The sequence below is a fragment of the Podarcis pityusensis genome (assembly GCF_964106645.2).
Source record: "Podarcis pityusensis genome assembly, chromosome: 14".
Classification (NCBI taxonomy): Eukaryota; Metazoa; Chordata; class Lepidosauria; order Squamata; family Lacertidae; genus Podarcis; species Podarcis pityusensis.
Genome location: NC_138039.1, coordinates 36125376 through 36143397, shown reverse-complemented (window position 1 = coordinate 36143397; position 18022 = coordinate 36125376). Strand labels below are relative to the sequence as shown.

The following is an 18022-nucleotide window of genomic DNA, read 5'->3' as shown; positions in this document are numbered from 1 at the left end:
TGGCGTCTAGGCGCCCAGCAGCCCATCCCGGTCCGCTCACCCATCCCTCCAAATGGGCCAAATGGCTTTCCTTTGCGCTGCTGTTGCTCCTGCTCCTTCCGACGCCGCTCGCCATTGGCTCGACAGCCGGAGCACGTGGCGGCGGGGCGTAATTGGCAGGCTGAGCCTTAAGGGAAAGAGGGGGCGGGCTTGCTCGCTGCCTTGGGCTGCACTGAGTCATTCGCCTGTGCGGAGCAGAAACACAAACAGGCGGCAGAACTTGCTGAGCTTGAGCGGAGCAGGACGCGCGCTCAGCCCAGCCCAGCCCCGCAGGGGAACGACGCACCATGAAGGGACCCAGCTCCTCGCAGCTCCTGCTGGGGCCTCTCCTCGCCTTCTGTCTGCTGGTTGCTGTCAGCGGTGAGTAGGCAACGCCGATTTCCCCTTCCCTTCTCTCGCTTCCCTGCCTGGTTTTTGGCTACTGGATGTGGTGGGTGGGGAGCCCTTCTTAAATTGCGCGCGGGGCGCCTCGAAGGCGAAGCTGCCCTGGCTTTAAATCCGTTTGTCAGCCCAGCCCCTCTCGATTTGTTCCTTCGCTGCCGACCAAATCCTTCCACGAAACTCGCGTTAAAGCGCCGCGAAATCTCGAAATGCCCATTTGAAAAGATCAGCCGAACGCACAAGCAGGGCATGTTTACGCGTTGGGTTGGAATGCGGTTTGGTTAGGGTTAGGGAAAAGCGCTCTGTACATGCTCGAGAGGCTCTGTGCGCAATGATGGATTCGCCAGGGGCGGAGGGCGGCGCTAAATCCTGGCTTTATTGTTATGGTTCTTCTCCTCCCTGCCTGTGTTTTGGGGGATTTAGCCTTGGCAAGCTCCAAGACGAAGACCTGGTTATGAAGTTTAGAGAAGCAGGCCCTGTGTTCAAATTGTGGAGGGAAACGGTGGGGGAAGGGAAAGGGAGCTAGTGAAATCCACAAGCCTCTGACTCGCCCAGTTTTAGCCTATCTGTATCGTTCCTCAGTAACATTTTACAAACAATAGCTAGTGGGATCAACACAAAGAGTAAGGCTGTGCTCTCTTCCCCCACCCTCTGAACCTTGACTTGATTTGGGGATCATCAGACTAACATTTTGCAATGTGGGAAAATAGGCACCATATTTTCCCATGGGAATTGGTCTGTGGAAATCAAAAGTGAAAGGAGAGCCTAAGGGGGCCTGCTCTAGGCTTTCAGGGTTGTCTTGGGGATAAGTAACCTCTTTTCTTAAAACTTGGTGCTAGAGATGTATTTTTGTTCTCCTTCTGTACCAACCTATTTCCAGGACTTAGGTACGTGTGCATGTTTGGTTTAAGGGACTTCCTAATAAATCTCCCAAGGGTCCTTTTGGGTGCTTGTGGGCAAGATGTCGGTAGGCTTTTGTGGGGATGTGGAAGACACTGGATCAGTGCAGTGACTCATTTCCGAAAGGAGCTTAGGGACATAGGAGGCTGCTTCCATAACCGGTCAGATCATTGCTCTGTCTAGCTCAGTTTTGTCAACACTGGCTGGCAATGGTTCTCTGGACTTTGAGGCAGACGTCTCCCCCAGCCCTTACTTGGAAGCCGCTGTCTGGAAGTTTTACCTAGATGTGCACCTCCAGACTGAGGCTCCTATAGCTTTAAAGGCACCATGGTTTGGCTTAATGTTGCATCCAGACCTTGGCCCCATGGTTTGTCTTGCTCCAGACAAACCATGCACTTTAACCAAGGTGTGTTCCTGGCGTACCGCTTTATCTAGGGTAGACAAACCATAAGTCTAGGTTTTAGCAATATGCCAAACCATGGCTTCGTCCCTTGTAGGGCAGCGGCATTGGGGAGGAGTATTGTCGCAGTGATCTTTTATTTATTTATTGGTTATTCATTAAATTTGTATACTGCACTATACCCGCAGGTCTCAGGTTGCAACATAAAATCACAATATGAAAACACGAAATGCACAATAAAAACAAAAGTTCCTTCAGTCAGGGAACCTGCTTGCTTGCACTAAGCCATGGTTTGGTTTAGTTTTACGTGTAAGTTGGGCCAAAGTGATGGTCTGAAACTAAAAACTATTACTTTTTGCAAAATAATGCAACTCCTTTTCTGCTCACCATGGAGGAGCTCCCAGTTGCCTTGAGTATGAAATGTCACCTCTTTCCGGAGTGTGCCTTGGATGACTTTAGGCCAGTTGCTTTCTCATAGCCTAACCTACCTCGCAGGGCTCTTTGTGAAGATGCAGTGTTTTGAACTCCCTGAAGAAACAGTGGAATATAAACAAATAAGTACATAGGGACACAGGAAGCTGTCTTAGGTGGAGTAAGATCATTGGCCCATCTAGGTCAGTATTGTCTACTCTGGTTGGCAGCTTCTCCAGGGTTTCAGCCATACCTAGAGATGCTGAGGATTGAACCAGCAACCTTCTGCATGCAAAGCAGATGCACTACCACTGAACTGTGGCTCTTCCCTAGTAAGCTCATTGAAAAGTAATTCCAAACAATTGCTTTCAGGATTGGGATGTAAGCACCATATTTTTCTTACGCCCTATCCATGGCAAATAGGCCTTGGACAGCCAATATAATATAGCGCAGCGATGGGGCGAGGGCAGATCTGGGCCCCATCTGCACTATGCATTTTAAAGCATTATCTTATCACTTTAAACAGTCGTGATTTCCCCCAAAGAATCCTGGGAACTGTAATTTGTTAGTTCCATTCTCAGAGCTACAAGTCCCAGAGTTCCCTGAGAAGAGGGATTGGTTGTTAAAACACTCTGGAAATGGTGGTTCTGTTAACTGAGTAGGGGATCTTCTAATGACTCTCAACAAACACCCTCAACAAACTACACTTCCCAGGGTTCTTTGGGGGAAAGCCACAACCAATTAAAGTGGTATGATGCAGCTTAAATGTATAGTGCAGACGAGGCTGTGAATATGATAGTGGCTGGTGATTACCTCATCTGCAAGGAGTCAGATTCCTAATTGCTTATAGTACTAGTAGCAACCAAATGACTCCCGATTAACACTGCTGAAAGGAAACTTGGGATTTTTTGTTTGCAAGGACTGTGAGTGCCATTCAGTTTTGGTATGTGGACCAAACACTTGGGCTCAGAATTATTTAATTTTATATGCATTTCTTTTGCTCCAGTTTCCCATGGGTGGACCTTGGGTACATAGTAAAAATGACAACAACAAAGCATATTCTCCAAGCCTGAGTTTTGCTCACTCCTTTTCTAGTGGATAGGCTGTTGGACTTGGGTCAGGGAGACTTGGGGTTGAATCCCACTTGGCCCTGAACCTCATTAACCGACTGCTGGCCAACAGCTCCCTTTTAGCCTAGCCTACTTAACAGGGTTGCTGTGAGGACATAACGTGCGTGCATGGGAAGGAATCATGTACAGTATGCCGAACTTGAAAGGAGAGCAGGATAAAAAAAAAAGTTAGCAATAGAATGAGGAAGTTGAGGGCATATGTTCCTTGTAACATCTCTCCCCACACTTGGAAATACTCCTTTGTGTGGTCAGAATCAGGGATTTTTTCTTCCACAGTTTTACCTGGTTCCTAAGGCAACTGCTGGAGGAGAGAACACAGCATATTTATATTTCTGATTGATGGTGACAGTGGGGAGGAGACTGTTTAAATGCTTACTGCAGGGCTGTGACGGGCCTGAACCCAACAGTGAGCTAAGCATTATCTGCCTCCTCTCTTGTTAGCACTTTAGGGCAGAGTCAGCACTTCTAAGTCTTTGTTGGAGGAGGAAAAAAACAACAACCCGGAACTCAGGACGGTGGAGGTGCAGAGATGTATGTAGCTGAAAGGGATTAGAATGGATTCTGCATGAATGAAAATCCCAGTGGATTCTGCTGTTGGTGCAGTCTGTCCTCTTGTCTTCTTTCCTTTTTAAAATTCTAGTTCCACATCTGGTAACCTCTGGGCCATCCAGCCCCCTTCGTTGGTGATAAAGGTCCCCCACTCACTCGCCACACCAAAATATAGGGGTGAATAGGGGAGCAGCCTCTGATAATTGGCAAATGGGACACTGGTGGCGCTGTGGGTTAAACCACAGAGCCTAGGACTTGCCGATCAGAAGGTCGGCGGTTCGAATCCCCGCGACCTTGTCCCTGCTCCTGCCAAACTATCAGTTCAAAAGCACGTTAAAGTGCAAGTAGATAAATAGGTACCGCTCCGGCGGGAAGGTAAACAGCTTTTCCGTGCGCTGCTCTGGTTCACCAGAAGCGGCTTAGTCCTGCTGGCCACATGACCCGGAAGCTGTACACCGGCTCCCTCAGCCAGTAAAGCGAGATGAGCACCACAACCCCAGAGTTGGTCACGACTGGACCTAATGGTCAGGGGTCCCTTTACCCTTTACTTTACTATCAAGCCAACAGGGTATTTAAAGTATATTGCTTCCCCAAAAGAATCCTTGGAACTGTAGCCTGTCATGGTTGTTGGGAATTGTAGTTCTGCAAGGGATAAACTGCAATTCCCAGGGTTCTTTGAAGGAAGATGTGGGCGTAAAATGTTCTTTAAATGTATGGTGTGAATGTGACCTAAGCCACCTTCAATCAGTGATGCCCCTGCAAAAATAATTCTCATTCCTTCTGCCAAGCGATTTAGAGTCAAGAGTACAGAAAATGCTACTCTTCCCAATGAATCAAAACTCTCTAGGAATGATTTGGGCTTTTATTTGGGGTCATGAAACATAAGGGAGAGGTGGGCAACAGGAATTGGGGCTATTCCAGTTCCAGGCAAGATGAATGGAATGAAAATGTTATTTTATTATTAAGGTATTTATATCCCACCTTTTGACTTGGAGTTCCATTGTCACAGAAATTGTATCAGGAGTTCACAGACAGGAGAGTCGCCCTTTAAAACTCACTTTTTCCTTTGCACGTTGTCTACTTTCCCCTCTTCTCTAGCCTTAAAGGAATCCTGTTTTTCCCCAGGCACTTCTGATTCTGGGAAACAGACACATTGTTCTCACACATGGGGGCATGATTGTGTTTCTCATCCGATTTCCTTGCCTTGTGACAGTGAGTGAAGTGATAATTGGGAATTGGTTCTGACCCAACAGTCCCGATGCAGACACATAGTATTCTTTTAATCATTAGGCAATCCTTCCCTCTGCAAGCAGACAATAGTTTCTTATCCCAGCCAGAAGATATGTTTCCCCCTTTCCATTGTTTGCTGATTTGTTTATCAGGGCCAAATGGAATGAGCTGGTTTTTAAACAGTAGCTAATCAAAGGACACAAACATTCTTAGCCTGCAGTCAGAATGGGGGAAAGGAAAAGAATATAAAGGAGCACCAATGGGTGTGGGAGCAACCTTTTTATTCTGCAGGGACTCCCTAAAGAGGACCCTTGGTTGTTTAGTGGTATCCAACTCTTTGTGACCCCATGGACCAGAGCACACCAGGCACTCCTGTCTTCCACTGCCTCCCGCAGTTTGGTCAGACTCATGTTTGTAGCTTCGAGAACACTGTCCACCCATCTCGTCCTCTGTCGTCCCCTTCTCTTTGTGCCCTCCATCTTTCCCAACATCAGGGTCTTTTCCAGGGAGTCTTCTCTTCTCATGAGGTGGCCAAAGTATTGGAGCCTCAGCTTCAGGATCTGTCCTTCCAGTGAGCACTCAGGGCTGATTTCCTTCAGAATGGATAGGTATAATCTTCTTGCAGTCCATGGGACTCTCAAGAGTCTCCTCCAGCACCATAATTCAAAAGGAACAGACCACATGTAGGATATGACACTGCCTTGTACCAGGCTTCTTGTTCATCTAGGCTAGTACAATCTACTCTGTTTTATATTATAGTTGTTGCTATTTAAATTTACTAGTCCCTTTATAAATTATTATTACAAAAAGCATAAAACAAAAACAAAATTTTAATCAACTGTATTTTTACAAGGCAGGATTAAAACATCCCACTCGCCCAAGGCCTAGCAGAAAAGCCTGGCACCTAAAATATGTAATGATGGCGCCAGGCAAGCATCCTTCAGGAGAGCATTCTGTGAGTGGCGAACCACCACTAAAAAGGCCCTGTTTTCGTCCAGATCTCCCATGGAGGGGGCACATGAGATTTTAAGCCATTTTTATCTACACCACTGCCCACAGACCTCTCGCTCTGGGGCTGCTTAGACATGTCAATAATAAATAAAAGAAATAATAACGCATACTCAGATTGGCAGCAGCTCTGAAGGATTTCTGGTGCGACTCTCTCTCCTATGACAATTGCCTTCTATCTGTCCTTTCTAATTGGAATTGTTTGGGATTGAACCTGAGAGTTGTAGAGACATCAAAAGCCAGCTTATACCAAGTCAGGTCACTGGCCTGTCTAGCTTCAGATGTTAATGATTAAAAGGGTTTATATACCACTTTCATTTCCAGAAGAACTGCTTAGGCAGTCCACAAACAAATAAAGGCAGACATCAAAATTACAAGTATGAAAGCAGCTGTAAAAAGACAGCTTCCTGGAATGAACATGTTATTTTATTATTAAGGTATTTATATCCCGCCTTTTGACTTGGAGTTCCATTGTCACAGAAACTGTAGCAGGAGTTCACAGACAGGAGAGTTGACCTTTAAAACTCACTTTTTCCTTTGTACGCTGTCGATTTTCTCCTCTGCTCTAGCCTCTTCCTTGAAATAGTAAGCGGCTTGCAGAGCTGTGCAGAGACCTACTTAATGCCTGTCCTATTAGGAACACACCAGGGAAATTAATTGATTCTGCTGTAAATTGAGGGTGAATGCTGCACGCCCCCCCCCCAGAGAACCTCAATTCATAACCTTTTCATGAGAGATAATATGTTTTATGAATGAGAAACCGTGCTTTGTGAATGAAGCTCATGTCAAATTATACATTATTAAACCAAAAGGTGGACAGAACAGCAGTGTTCAGACTGTATTTTACTCGAGCAGCCACCTCTGAAGATGTAGCCAGGAATCTCAGAAACCCCTCAATGGGCTGGGAATGTGTCAAGTGCTCTGTAACTGGGTTGGAGGAAGTTGCTCATCAGTAGAAGATGGGAACTGTCAAATGGGGGTCTTTTGCTTATCAGAGAATTTGGGCAAGAGTAAGAAGAACAGATCTGGGAGGGAGAAGGAGACAGGGGTAGTTAAAGTGTCTGGACAGGGAAATTAAATGTGTCTGACTATGGATGGCGGTTCGACACAGGCAATTCACAAAGTACCATGATGGACATGTTTGGAAGCTATGTAATCACACATGCTCCATTTTTGCTGAACATCTCACGGATAATCTTCCTGACACTTTCTGAGGTTTTAAAAGTTGCTCCCCACATTGTTTTCCTTGATGCTTGACTTTGTTTTACAGTATTCTGGATTGTTTTATTTGATATTTTAATGTGTTGTGAACTGCTTTGAGATTTTTTCTTTAAAATATAAAGTGCTGTAGAAATGAAACGAATAAACAACAACAACAACAACAACAACAACAACAACAACAACGAAAACTTCATCCCAGGGGAATGGTGCCTAGACATTCTGTTGGGGTGACCATAACCTAGGTTTAAGGTGCTGCTTGGTGATTAGCATATATACCTATCTGGGTTTCTAACACTGGTCCTCCAGGGGTTTTGGATGAAAGCTCCCATCATCCCTGACCATGACAATGCTGGCTAGGGCTGATGGGCATTGGAGTCCAAAGCAGATCAGGGAAGGTAGATCTAGTTGTTGTTGAACTCTTGCTCCCACCAACCTCAGCTGCAGGTTTGCTTGAAGCATTGGGGCATGAATTTACCCTCCCTTAAAGGCAGCCCCAGAGCAGGCATTAACAGCTCTCCTGCTGTGGCCCTGGCATCTGTCCCAGAATGCCAGGTTCTGAAACCACCTCTACTTGGCTTCTGAAATTTCTGGGACATTGCCCACCCTCAAAACAGCCAAATATTATTTTCCCAGCCTTTTAAGGGTTAGAAACTTGGTGGTGATGGTGGGTTGTTTTTAAATGAAAACTTGGGGTTGTATTCAACTAACTTTTTTAGACCAATTGAAATGAATGCCCATTAAGTATGATGAGTCAATTCCATGGGTAGACAAACTAAGGCCTGGGGCCCAGATCAGACCCAATCGCCTTCTAAATCCGGCCCCTGGACAGTCCGGGAATCAGCATGTTTTTACATGAGCAGAATGTGTGCTTTTGTTTAAAATGCATCTCTGGGTTATTTGTAGGGCATAGGAATTCATTCATTCCCCCCCCTCAAAATATAGTCCAGCCCACCACATGGTTTGAGGGATAGTGGACTGGCCCCCTGCTGAAAAAGTTTGCTGACCCCTGGAACTCTGAGTAAAAGTTAATTCAGTACAACTCAGAGGTTCACTGAGCAGGAAAAAAAAGGGTTCTCTGGAACCTGGATTCTGAATTTTTTTTTCTTCTTACCCTTTTGCAAAACTCTGGCATTCACACATCCCTTCTGATTGCTAATTCATTTCTATTCAGCCACCTCCTTTCACTGAAGACGCTCAGTGTTGTTCTTGTTTTTGTACAGTGGTACCTTGGGTTACATACGCTGCAGGTTACATACGCTTCAGGTTACAGACTCCGCTAACCCAGAAATAGTACCTCAGGTTAAGAACTTTGCTTCAGGATGAGAACAGAAACCGTGCTCCGGCGGCACGGCAGCAGCAGGAGGCCCCAGTAGCTAAAGTGGTGCTTCAGGTTAAGAACAGTTTCAGGTTAAGAACAGACCTCCGGAACGAATTAAGTATTTAACCTGAGGTACCACTGTAGTAACTTGGCCACTCCACTCCACGGGAACCTGGCTCTCAGTTGCATTAATTGTCCAAAAAGCAGGGCAGAGAGACACAGAGGGCAGCTAAGTACTCCTGTCTGTTTGGGAGCAAGTCAGATCGGAAGCGACATCTCAGATTCCTATGGCCATCCCTTCCTCCCTGGCTGTAGCTCGTGGCAGTGCATTGATGGAAGATGAGGTCATCTGGCACCAGCCAGGGCACAGGCAGTGCCTGAGTTCTGTTGCTTTTTTTATTTTCCCTTCCCAGGCTGGGCTGTGAGAGCTGCCCATGCACCTCTGAACACAGTTTGGAGCCTGGTTTCTTCTTAGCCTGTTGGAGGAGTGGAGTGTTAGGAAGTGAGATTAACCCCAGGGACTTCTGCTATAAAAAGACTTACGAGCAATAATGCTGGGAGGAGTAGCTTAAGCTAATGAAATCTGTCTGCCATGGACGTTAAAGCCCTACCCCAGCAAACAAGGAGCCTGGAGGCTATTTTTGGAGGATCTGCCTTGGGTCCTCTACAGCGGGAGATTCAGAAGAGGCAAAACGAAAGGAATTCTTCAAAGAGAAAGTACTTCTTCTCTCCGTACATAGTTAAACTGTGGGATTCACTTCTGCAAGATGATGTTGTAAACAAAAATTGCCCTTTTCCCTTATGGGGTATCCAAGAGCCCATATAGAGTCCTTACATAGGTTCCCTATTGGTAGGAGAGAATAACAGAGGCCAGCCAGAGAATATTGAGAAACAAAGCAGCTAGTAAGCTTGATCTTTATTCATCTGTTGCAACAGGGTGCTCCCCTCACCTGCAGGAGAGAGGAGGAACCCAGAAAAATGGCGTGCAAGGCCTTATAAAGACTTTTGAAATTGCCACCCTGTAGATCAAGACCACCCCCAGAAACATCATACATACATCACAGAAGGGGTGTAACCTAAGACCACCCCTCAGATACATCATACCTACATCACAGAAAAGGCGGTCTAAACAGAAATTTGAATGTTGTTTTTCTCCTGTCGTTGTTTTTCTCCTGTCTGGGAGGTTACTTGATTGGATTGCCTGGGTAGCCTGGCCAGTCTTTTGTAATGATAAATACTTAGTTCCTGGGCCAGGTCACAGGCTCACACCCTATTCATATCTTAAATGTGCCCTTAAGACAGGATTTGTGAGGAAAGAGACAATGGGAGGTTTCCCACTTTGACCGTGCAGAGAAAACATTTGCTCAGTTTAGGAATCAAAATGGTTCCAGGTCGGTCTTCCTGTGCTGATCTATGTACGTGCTTGATTGGTACGCTTATGAACATTACCATATATCTAAGACCATAAAATTCCTATCACAATGATGACTAGAGCTAGGCAATATATCAATACATCGCCCAAAACCAGTTTGAAGTCCATATTGTGATACCGGTTTCATAATTTTTGACCTGGCAATATGTTGCGAATCATCATGTGCGTGTATGTGCTGTGCAAAAATCACGATGCATGAAAAACTCTGAAGCCAGCCAGTGCTTTGACATAGCTTCCCCAGGCATCTGTTTGGCCTCTGTGAAAACAGGATGCTGGAATAGATGGACCTAATTCAGCAGGCTATTCTAATGTACTTAAGTATGCACAAGTACTTCTCCACAGAGCGCATAGTTAACTATGGAATTTGCTGCTACACCAGGTGTGGGAAACATTTGACCTAGTTATTGTTATTGTTGCTGTTATTTTATTGAATTTATATACTACTCCATACCCGGAAGTCTCAGGGCGGTTCAGAGAAAAGATAAACATAAAAACCACAACTTACATAATCAGAATAAAAAGAACAACCCAATAACGCCCCCCCCCAAAGAGCCACTTTTTAAAAGGGCATAGGATGTCAATCATAGCAATCAAAGGCCTGGTTAAAAAGGAACATTTTTGCCTGGCGCCTAAAGGTGTATAATGAAGCTGCCAGGTGAACTTCCTTGGGGAGAGCATTCCACAGATGGGGAGCCACTGCAGAGAAGGCCCGTTTTTGTGTTGCCACCCTCCGAACCTTTCATGGGGGGGTCACACGAAGGAGGACCTCAGGGACACCGGGTAGGGTCAAATGGGAAGAGGTGGTCCTTGAGGTATTGCAGTCCTGAGCCGTTTAAGGCTTTATAGGTCAAAACCAGCACTTTGAATTGGGCCCGGAAACTAATTGGTAGCCCGTGCAGTCGGACCAGGGTTCTACTTGTTGCTGAACTCCTATCAGCCCCAGCAAGCATTGCCAGTTGCCAAAGATGATGGGAGTCAGAGGCGCCATCTTCTCAAGACGACTGAGGGGGCCCAATGTGATGCTGCGATGAGCCAAACTCCCTCTGAACATTGAAAGGGCCCTCCCCCCTAAAAAAAATGGCCCCCACAGAACTACTTCAGCCCCTAGGTGTTGGCGTGCCTGATGGGAGTTGTAGTTCAGCTGCGTCTGGATGCCCAAAGGTTCCCGACGCTTGTGAGGATGCTCCCCCCTTTAAATAATCCCTAGAAAAACAGGCAGGATAAAAATGGTTTCTGGGGATTGTTCTATTTCATAGCACATGCTGTACCATTGAGCTGTGGCCCCTCTCCAAATACAGTGGTACCTCGGGTTAAGTACTTAATTCGTTCTGGAGGTCTGTTCTTAACCTGAAATTGTTCTTAACCAGAGGTACCACTTTAGCTAATGGGGCCTCCTGCTGCTGCTGCGCCGCCGGAGCACGATTTCTGTTCTCACCCTGAAGCAAAGTTTTGAACCTGAAGCACTATTTCTGGGTTAGCGGAGTCTGTAACCTGAAGCGTATGTAACCTGAAGCGTATGTAACCCAAGGTACCACTGTATGTTTTCTGTGACCCCTCCCCCACTCCTGGACACAGTTGGAAATGGGAACCTCATACAAATCAGCATCCTGACCCCCGTTGGTATTTATGATTCAGAAGCGGTGGGGAAGGGGGACCTTCACTACAAAGCTGCTGCCTTGCACTGATTCACTCCCTTGGTTTTCCAGGTGACTTCTGTGAAGAGAACAAGTGTCAGAACGGAGGAACTTGCCTGACCGGCATCACCGAATCTCCTTTCTTCTGTATCTGTGCAGAAGGCTTTACTGGGATTGATTGCAATGAAACCGAGAAAGGTAAATGTGGTGTTCGGAGCACGGGGTTTATCGTTAGAACTTAAGCAAGCAGAGGATGGTTTATGATGATTATTAATACAAATTTATAGGCTACCATTAAGCCGTCAAAACGATGTGCATAATGAAAATGGAATACAACACAAGCTCTAAAAAGAGTAAAACCAACTCAGGATGAATGCTCAATAGTGAAGTTGCTTGGAGGAGCCCAGAGAGGAAAATTCAGGATAGGTAAAAAAGGTAAAAGGACCCCTGCATGGTGAAGTCCTGTCAAAGGTGACTATGGGGTTGTGGCTTTCAGGCTGAGGGAGCTGGTGTTTGTCCGCAGACAGCTTTCCAGGTCATGGTGGCCAGCATGACTAAACCACAGAATACCTTATTCTTCGCTCTATAAGACACACCTAGTTTTTAGAGGAGGGAAACAAGAAACAAGAAAGCAGTGCAAAGCCTCTTGAGCGAAGAGGCAGGAGTGCTCCCGCTGCGCTCAAGAGCCTTTGCATGGCTATCCCTGAAGCCAGGAGAGCAAGAGGGATTGCTGCGCTCTTTCTCTTCTGGCTTCAGCGATAGCTGCGCAGCCTGCATTCGCTCCATAAGACACACACACATTTCCCCTTTTTAGGAGGGGAAAAGTGCATCTTATAGAGCGAAAAATACGGTAGATAGGGCATTGGATAAGGGACTGATCTGACTCCTGACACAAGTTCTGCAGTCGTCTCAAAATCTCTCCACCTTGGGACCCCAAATGCTTACTGCAACAATGGCGGAGTTAAAATAAGTGCAAGCACATCAGTCCTGCTAATTATGCTATTGTTATTCCATTGCACTTCAGAATATATTTTGCAGTGCTAATGACATGCACATCTCATTTGTTGGGAAAGGATATTCACATCCCGATTGCCATTTGCAAACCATCAGCTGCTCTGACATACAGTGGTGCCTTGCAAGATGAAATTAATTCGTTCTGCGAGTTTTTTCGTCTTGTGAATTTTTCGTCTTGCGAAGCACGGTTTCCCATAGGAATGCATTGAAAATCCAAAAGGAAACAAACTTGCAAGACGTTTTCGTCTTGCGAAGCAAGCCCATAGGGAAATTCGTCTTGCGAAGCAACTCAAAAAACGAAAAACTCTTTTGTCTTGCGAGTTTTTCGTCTTGCGAGGCATTCGTCTTGCGAGGTACCACCGTACATGATTTCTTTAGAACATAAGGAATGTCTTGCTGGATCAAGCTAGTGGCTCATCTAGTCCAGCACCCTGTTCTAACAGCGGCCAACCAGATTTCTAATGAAATCGCATGTGTGTTTGGGGCGCTGATAACTCTGGCAGGTAGTGGTTTGTCGACCTTCTCTTGCATAGTTAAATCTAGCAGGGGCTGTGAGATGTTCTTGTTTGCATCTAATTTCTCCTTCTGCACCTCTTGTTTTCAGGTGCCTGCCACCCAAACCCCTGCCAGAATGGGGGCGAGTGCCAGGTGGTTCCCAACAGGGGTGACGTCTTCACCGAATACCTTTGCAAGTGCCCTTCGGGCTATGAAGGCAAACACTGCGAAAACAGTGAGTGTGAGATGTGTCTTTGGGAAAGCTGCAGCTGCAAACGGAAGAGCAGCTCGCGCTGGCTTGGAGCAAATGGCCCATCAGTGTGGTACCCTGTTTCCAGTAGTTGTAGCTATGTGCTTCTAGGAATGCCCCCAAGCAGGGCAGCAACCACCTCTTGCAATTACATCCATGTTTATAGTAGGCCAGATTTTACATTTATATCTCCCTTTCCCTCTTTATTTCTGCATTCCAAAATCTTATTAATTTCAATTACATTCCGGTCAAAATAAAAATCCCTTATACAACAGTTGCAGTATTAATAACTTCTATTTGTGTTGACCGATAAATGATTTATAGACGTACAAGTGAGGCACTCAAACTATATCCTTGTTCTTCCTGTGTGTGGCAATTCTGTCCCTTCTCTTTCCCCATTTCACCCTCACAACAACCCTGAGAGGCAATGAAGGGTGAGATGTTGTGACTGTGGCTCAAGCTCACCCAGTTAGCTTCCTGGCAGAGTGGAGATTTGAACCCTGGTCCTGCAAGTCCTAGCCTGACATTCTAACCAGTGCACTATACTCGCTGTTCATACTCTGTACTCTTCTCTGCGAGTCTGTTGTTGACGGCAGATTCAGTTTCAGCCGGTAACTGTTACAGCTGTTCATCAAAGAAAATTTATCTGTCTTTTGGCAACTAAAAGTAGCATCGAAGATAGGAAAAGTACAGTGGTTCCCTGCCTTATCTTCTGTTTGGCCACAAATGACCTTCAGAGATTTGCAGTCTTAAGACATGGCTGACAAATGCAACAAAGCTTTCTTTTATGGTTTTCTTTTCATTTATAGAGTTTATATCCTGCCCTTCCTCCCCAAGGAGGGCAGGGAAGCAAATAGATATACAAGAGAAAAACACATCAAGCCAATTCTAAAACAGACCAAAACATTCTAGCAGCAATTACAAATTGGAACATGCTTCCATTCAGCAATCTTGAGGTTGCCAGGAACAATATTATTCAGCCACCCAACGCCTGGGTATTTAGTCAAACGGGGGTCCTGATTTGGCTGCATTGGGAGCGAGCAACTCAATTCTTCTTTCCTTTTGGCTGTAGACATGAACGAATGCTCTTCGCAGCCCTGTAAGAATGGAGGAACCTGCTTGGATCTCAGTGGGGACTATGCCTGCAAGTGCATGCCGCCCTACCTGGGGAAATCCTGCCATCTCCGTAAGTTCCTGCTCCGTGATGGGTGTGGAGGGTGGTAGTGATGAAATGACCAAGATCCGTTTAGAGCATAGCTGGTGAATCATTGGTCCTGCAAATGTTGTTGGACTAGAACTTGCAACATCCATGACCATTGGCCGTGCTGGTTGGGCTGTTGAGAGTTGGGATCCATCAAGATTTGGGGGTGGGGTATCTCCCATTTGTTATGCAGCCCAATAGTCTCCTTCTGAAAGCTAGCGGCTGGAAGACCCTGGGGAAGCTTGCAAACAGGTTGATGAACTGAGGTTTATTTGCTTACACTGATATCTGTTATCTTCCCACCCTCGAGTTTATTCTGCGAGGTAGGTTAGGCTGAGAGACTCCAAATGGCTCAGAGAGCTTCATGGCTGGGAGGGGATTTGAGCCTGCTCCTAGTCTGGTTTTTTTTTTTAAAAAAAAAACCCATTACGCCAGCATCTTGTATTCAGAAATATACTGAAGATTGTGTATACTCGAAATATGCGACCACCCCATAAAATTCTGCCCATGGACGACCCAGTTTTTGCGTTGAGTGTTATCACCTGTATACATGCAGAAATCTTGCAAAATTCTATAAGCCAATAGTGAGCTAAGGCGCCCTCTGCATTGTGAAGCAGTCATGGCTTCCAACCAAGCTCTAATCTCTTGCAGTGCAAATAAAAAGAAATAGATATAAATTATATATATATATGCATGTGTGTGTGTGTGAGTGAGTATGTATGTATGTGTACACACAAACAAACAAACAAACAAAGGACCTACCTGTACAATGCTGATACAAAACCATACACTAACACTATGCAGAAAGAACACTAACCCCAACTCCCCCCCCTTTTACCCCAACCACATGACAGCTGTGACAATAGTGCCTCATACCGCATGTAAACAAACTGCGAAGAAGACACTGTGAATCGAAAAATGGAGAAACGATATGTAATTTTCCTTGTGTTACAAAACAAACAATAAACAAGAATTGTTAAAAGACACTTGTTCCCTTCACTGAGCTGCAATTTCCAGAGTGGCCTAACAGTCAGTCCTTCTTCCCAAGGAACTCTGCTCAAGAGCCAGGAAAGTCTATTACTGCCCAGTCACACCCTGGAAAGGCTGTAGGGCAGGGGTCAGCAAACTTTTTCAGCCGCGGGCTGGTCCACTGTCCCTCAGACCTTGTGGGGGGCCAGACTATATTTTGAAAAAATAAATAAAAATGAACGAATTCCTATGCCCCACAAATAACCCAGAGATGCATTTTAAATAAAAGGACACATTTTACTCATGTAAAAACATGCTGATTCCCAGACTGTCCGCAGGCTGAATTTAGAAAGCGATTGGGCTGGATCTGGCCCCTGGGCCTTAGTTTGCTCCCCATGCTGTAGGGCTTGCTGTTCAGAAGAACTGGTGGGGTTTCAGAAGAACTGCATTGCCACACCTGTTCAGAAGGACTGGGAACCCTTTGCTCCCTAGGGAAATGCTGCATCCTGACACTCTGGCGATTCACTACCCAGGGAAGCAACAGACAGACCCAGATTTTGCCAGTTCCTGGGCAACTGGGTTTGAGAGAGGAATTCTTCTGACTGATTTGCTCTTTCCAGATCAGTGCAGGAACGAAAATGCAGCTATCCTTTGCAATGTGCACTTCTCCAAGTTTGGCGATGCCATTTTCCAACCAAACCCATAGAAGCTCAACAACTTTGGTCCGCCTAAAAAAAAAGCTCAACATTTCTCCCTGCACCCACAAAAGTGGGGGCTTTCCTCCTCCCGAAAAAAAGCTCAACAACTCTTTCACCTGAACCCCCCCAAAAGTGGTAGATCACTGCCAGTTTTTAACTCTGAGTAGATCGCAGTCTCTTGGGAGTTGGCCACCCATGGTATATAGTTATGGAACCATCCCAAGAACCAAAGTTTGAACCATATGAAAAGTAACACAAGGCAACATCATAAACAAACTTAAAATGCCATGTTTCCCTGGCAGGTTGCAACACGCTTCTTAAAAAGGGAGGGGATGTTTAACAAATGTTAAAATAAAATAACACGTTATGGAATAAATTGAGTGCGTGCAGATCTGAATAAAATTCTATAAAAGCACAGAACAGTCTCTGCTTGAGACTTTGAAGTACCACTTTGCTTCATATAGACTGATAAATACTTCACAGCCAAAAAGTCTGATGCTCTCCTACTCTTTTGATGTGGCAATTCTCTCTGTGGTGCTGTTGTTGTTTGCAGGGTGAAAACTCTCTCACTGTGTGTGTGTGTGTGTGTGTGTGTGTGTGTGTGTGTTGTTTTGCAGAGTTCAAGAGGCAGGTTCCTGCCCCAAGGATTTTACAGTCGAAAAGCTGACACAGGGGAAGAAGCTGGGGAGGGAAGTGGAGGCAGGTATTAACAGGGAAGCAATATGTGATGGTTTCAGTGTCTTCTCTCCCTCTTTCCCTGCCCTCCTCCCTATGGTCTTGGTGACCCCCCTCCAGGATGTTCAAATTTGCTCGGCATGGAGTCAGGAGCCATTTCGAACACACAGCTCGCCGCCTCTTCAGTGCACTACGGGTTCCTTGGCCTGCAGCGCTGGGGTCCAGAGCTCGCCCGCCTCAACAACAAGGGGATTGTGAATGCCTGGACCTCCAGTAACTATGACAGGAGCCCTTGGATTCAGGTAATGGTGGGCTTCGAAATGTGGGAGGCCAAAAACTAAGCAAGGAGCATTCGCTCAAACTGGGAGGGCCAGGTGGAAACAGGCCTTTGATAGACGGAGTCGATTATGTAATAATGGTGAATGTGCTGTTACTGTTGAGGCAGCTTGTTTGAATTATAGAAACATTAATGCAACTTCCTTTTTATGGTGTAATGTATTTTAATGCAAGTTGCTTTGATACCTTCTTAGGTTACAAGTGACCAATAAGTCTAATAAGCATAGCTTGGATTGTGTTGCTTTCATTGTTTTTAAGGCTGATGTTTTAAGGCTCCTTTGGGAGGGAGGGATATAAATGGATATAAATTAAATAAATAGATATGGGTGGGGGTAAAAATAGAAATGGGTGCTTCAATGTGCTGTGCTTGTTTTTGTGACTCCCAGCATGCTGTTGGGCAAATAAGCCACACACAAAACATCTGATTAGTGTTGAGTCACACAAACACACACACATACAGAGATGTTTATCCAGTTTCTGCCTGCTTTTCCTCACCCCAGGTCAACCTGATGAGGAAGATGAGGATCTCCGGCCTTGCCACGCAAGGTGCACGCCGCGTAGGCCGCCTGGAATATGTCCGGGCCTACAAAGTAGCCCACAGCCTCGACGGGCGTGAGTTTGTGTACATTAAGGATGAGGAGCAAGATCATGACAAGGTGAGCAAATGGGGCAGGTGCTGCAGCTGTGCCTGAGAGGTGGAGAATAATAAAAAAAGTGGATGGTAAGATGGT

The 18022-nt window shown here is 45.8% G+C and overlaps 1 protein-coding gene across 2 annotated transcripts in view; it reads left to right on the top strand.

The window, feature by feature from the left end:
- Positions 1-208: 208 nt before the first annotated feature.
- Positions 209-18022, top strand: part of MFGE8 (milk fat globule EGF and factor V/VIII domain containing) — a 28633-nt gene continuing 10819 nt past the window's right edge. The window contains exons 1-6 of one of the 2 annotated variants that reach the window (XM_080980450.1): positions 209-399; positions 11726-11851; positions 13272-13397; positions 14485-14598; positions 17076-17257; positions 17792-17947. In XM_080980450.1, the coding sequence (XP_080836576.1) occupies positions 327-399; positions 11726-11851; positions 13272-13397; positions 14485-14598; positions 17076-17257; positions 17792-17947 (777 nt within the window). In that variant the 5' untranslated portion in view covers positions 209-326. The remainder of the gene's footprint in view (positions 400-11725; positions 11852-13271; positions 13398-14484; positions 14599-17075; positions 17258-17791; positions 17948-18022) is intronic. The other variant, XM_080980451.1, reaches the window with a different exon arrangement.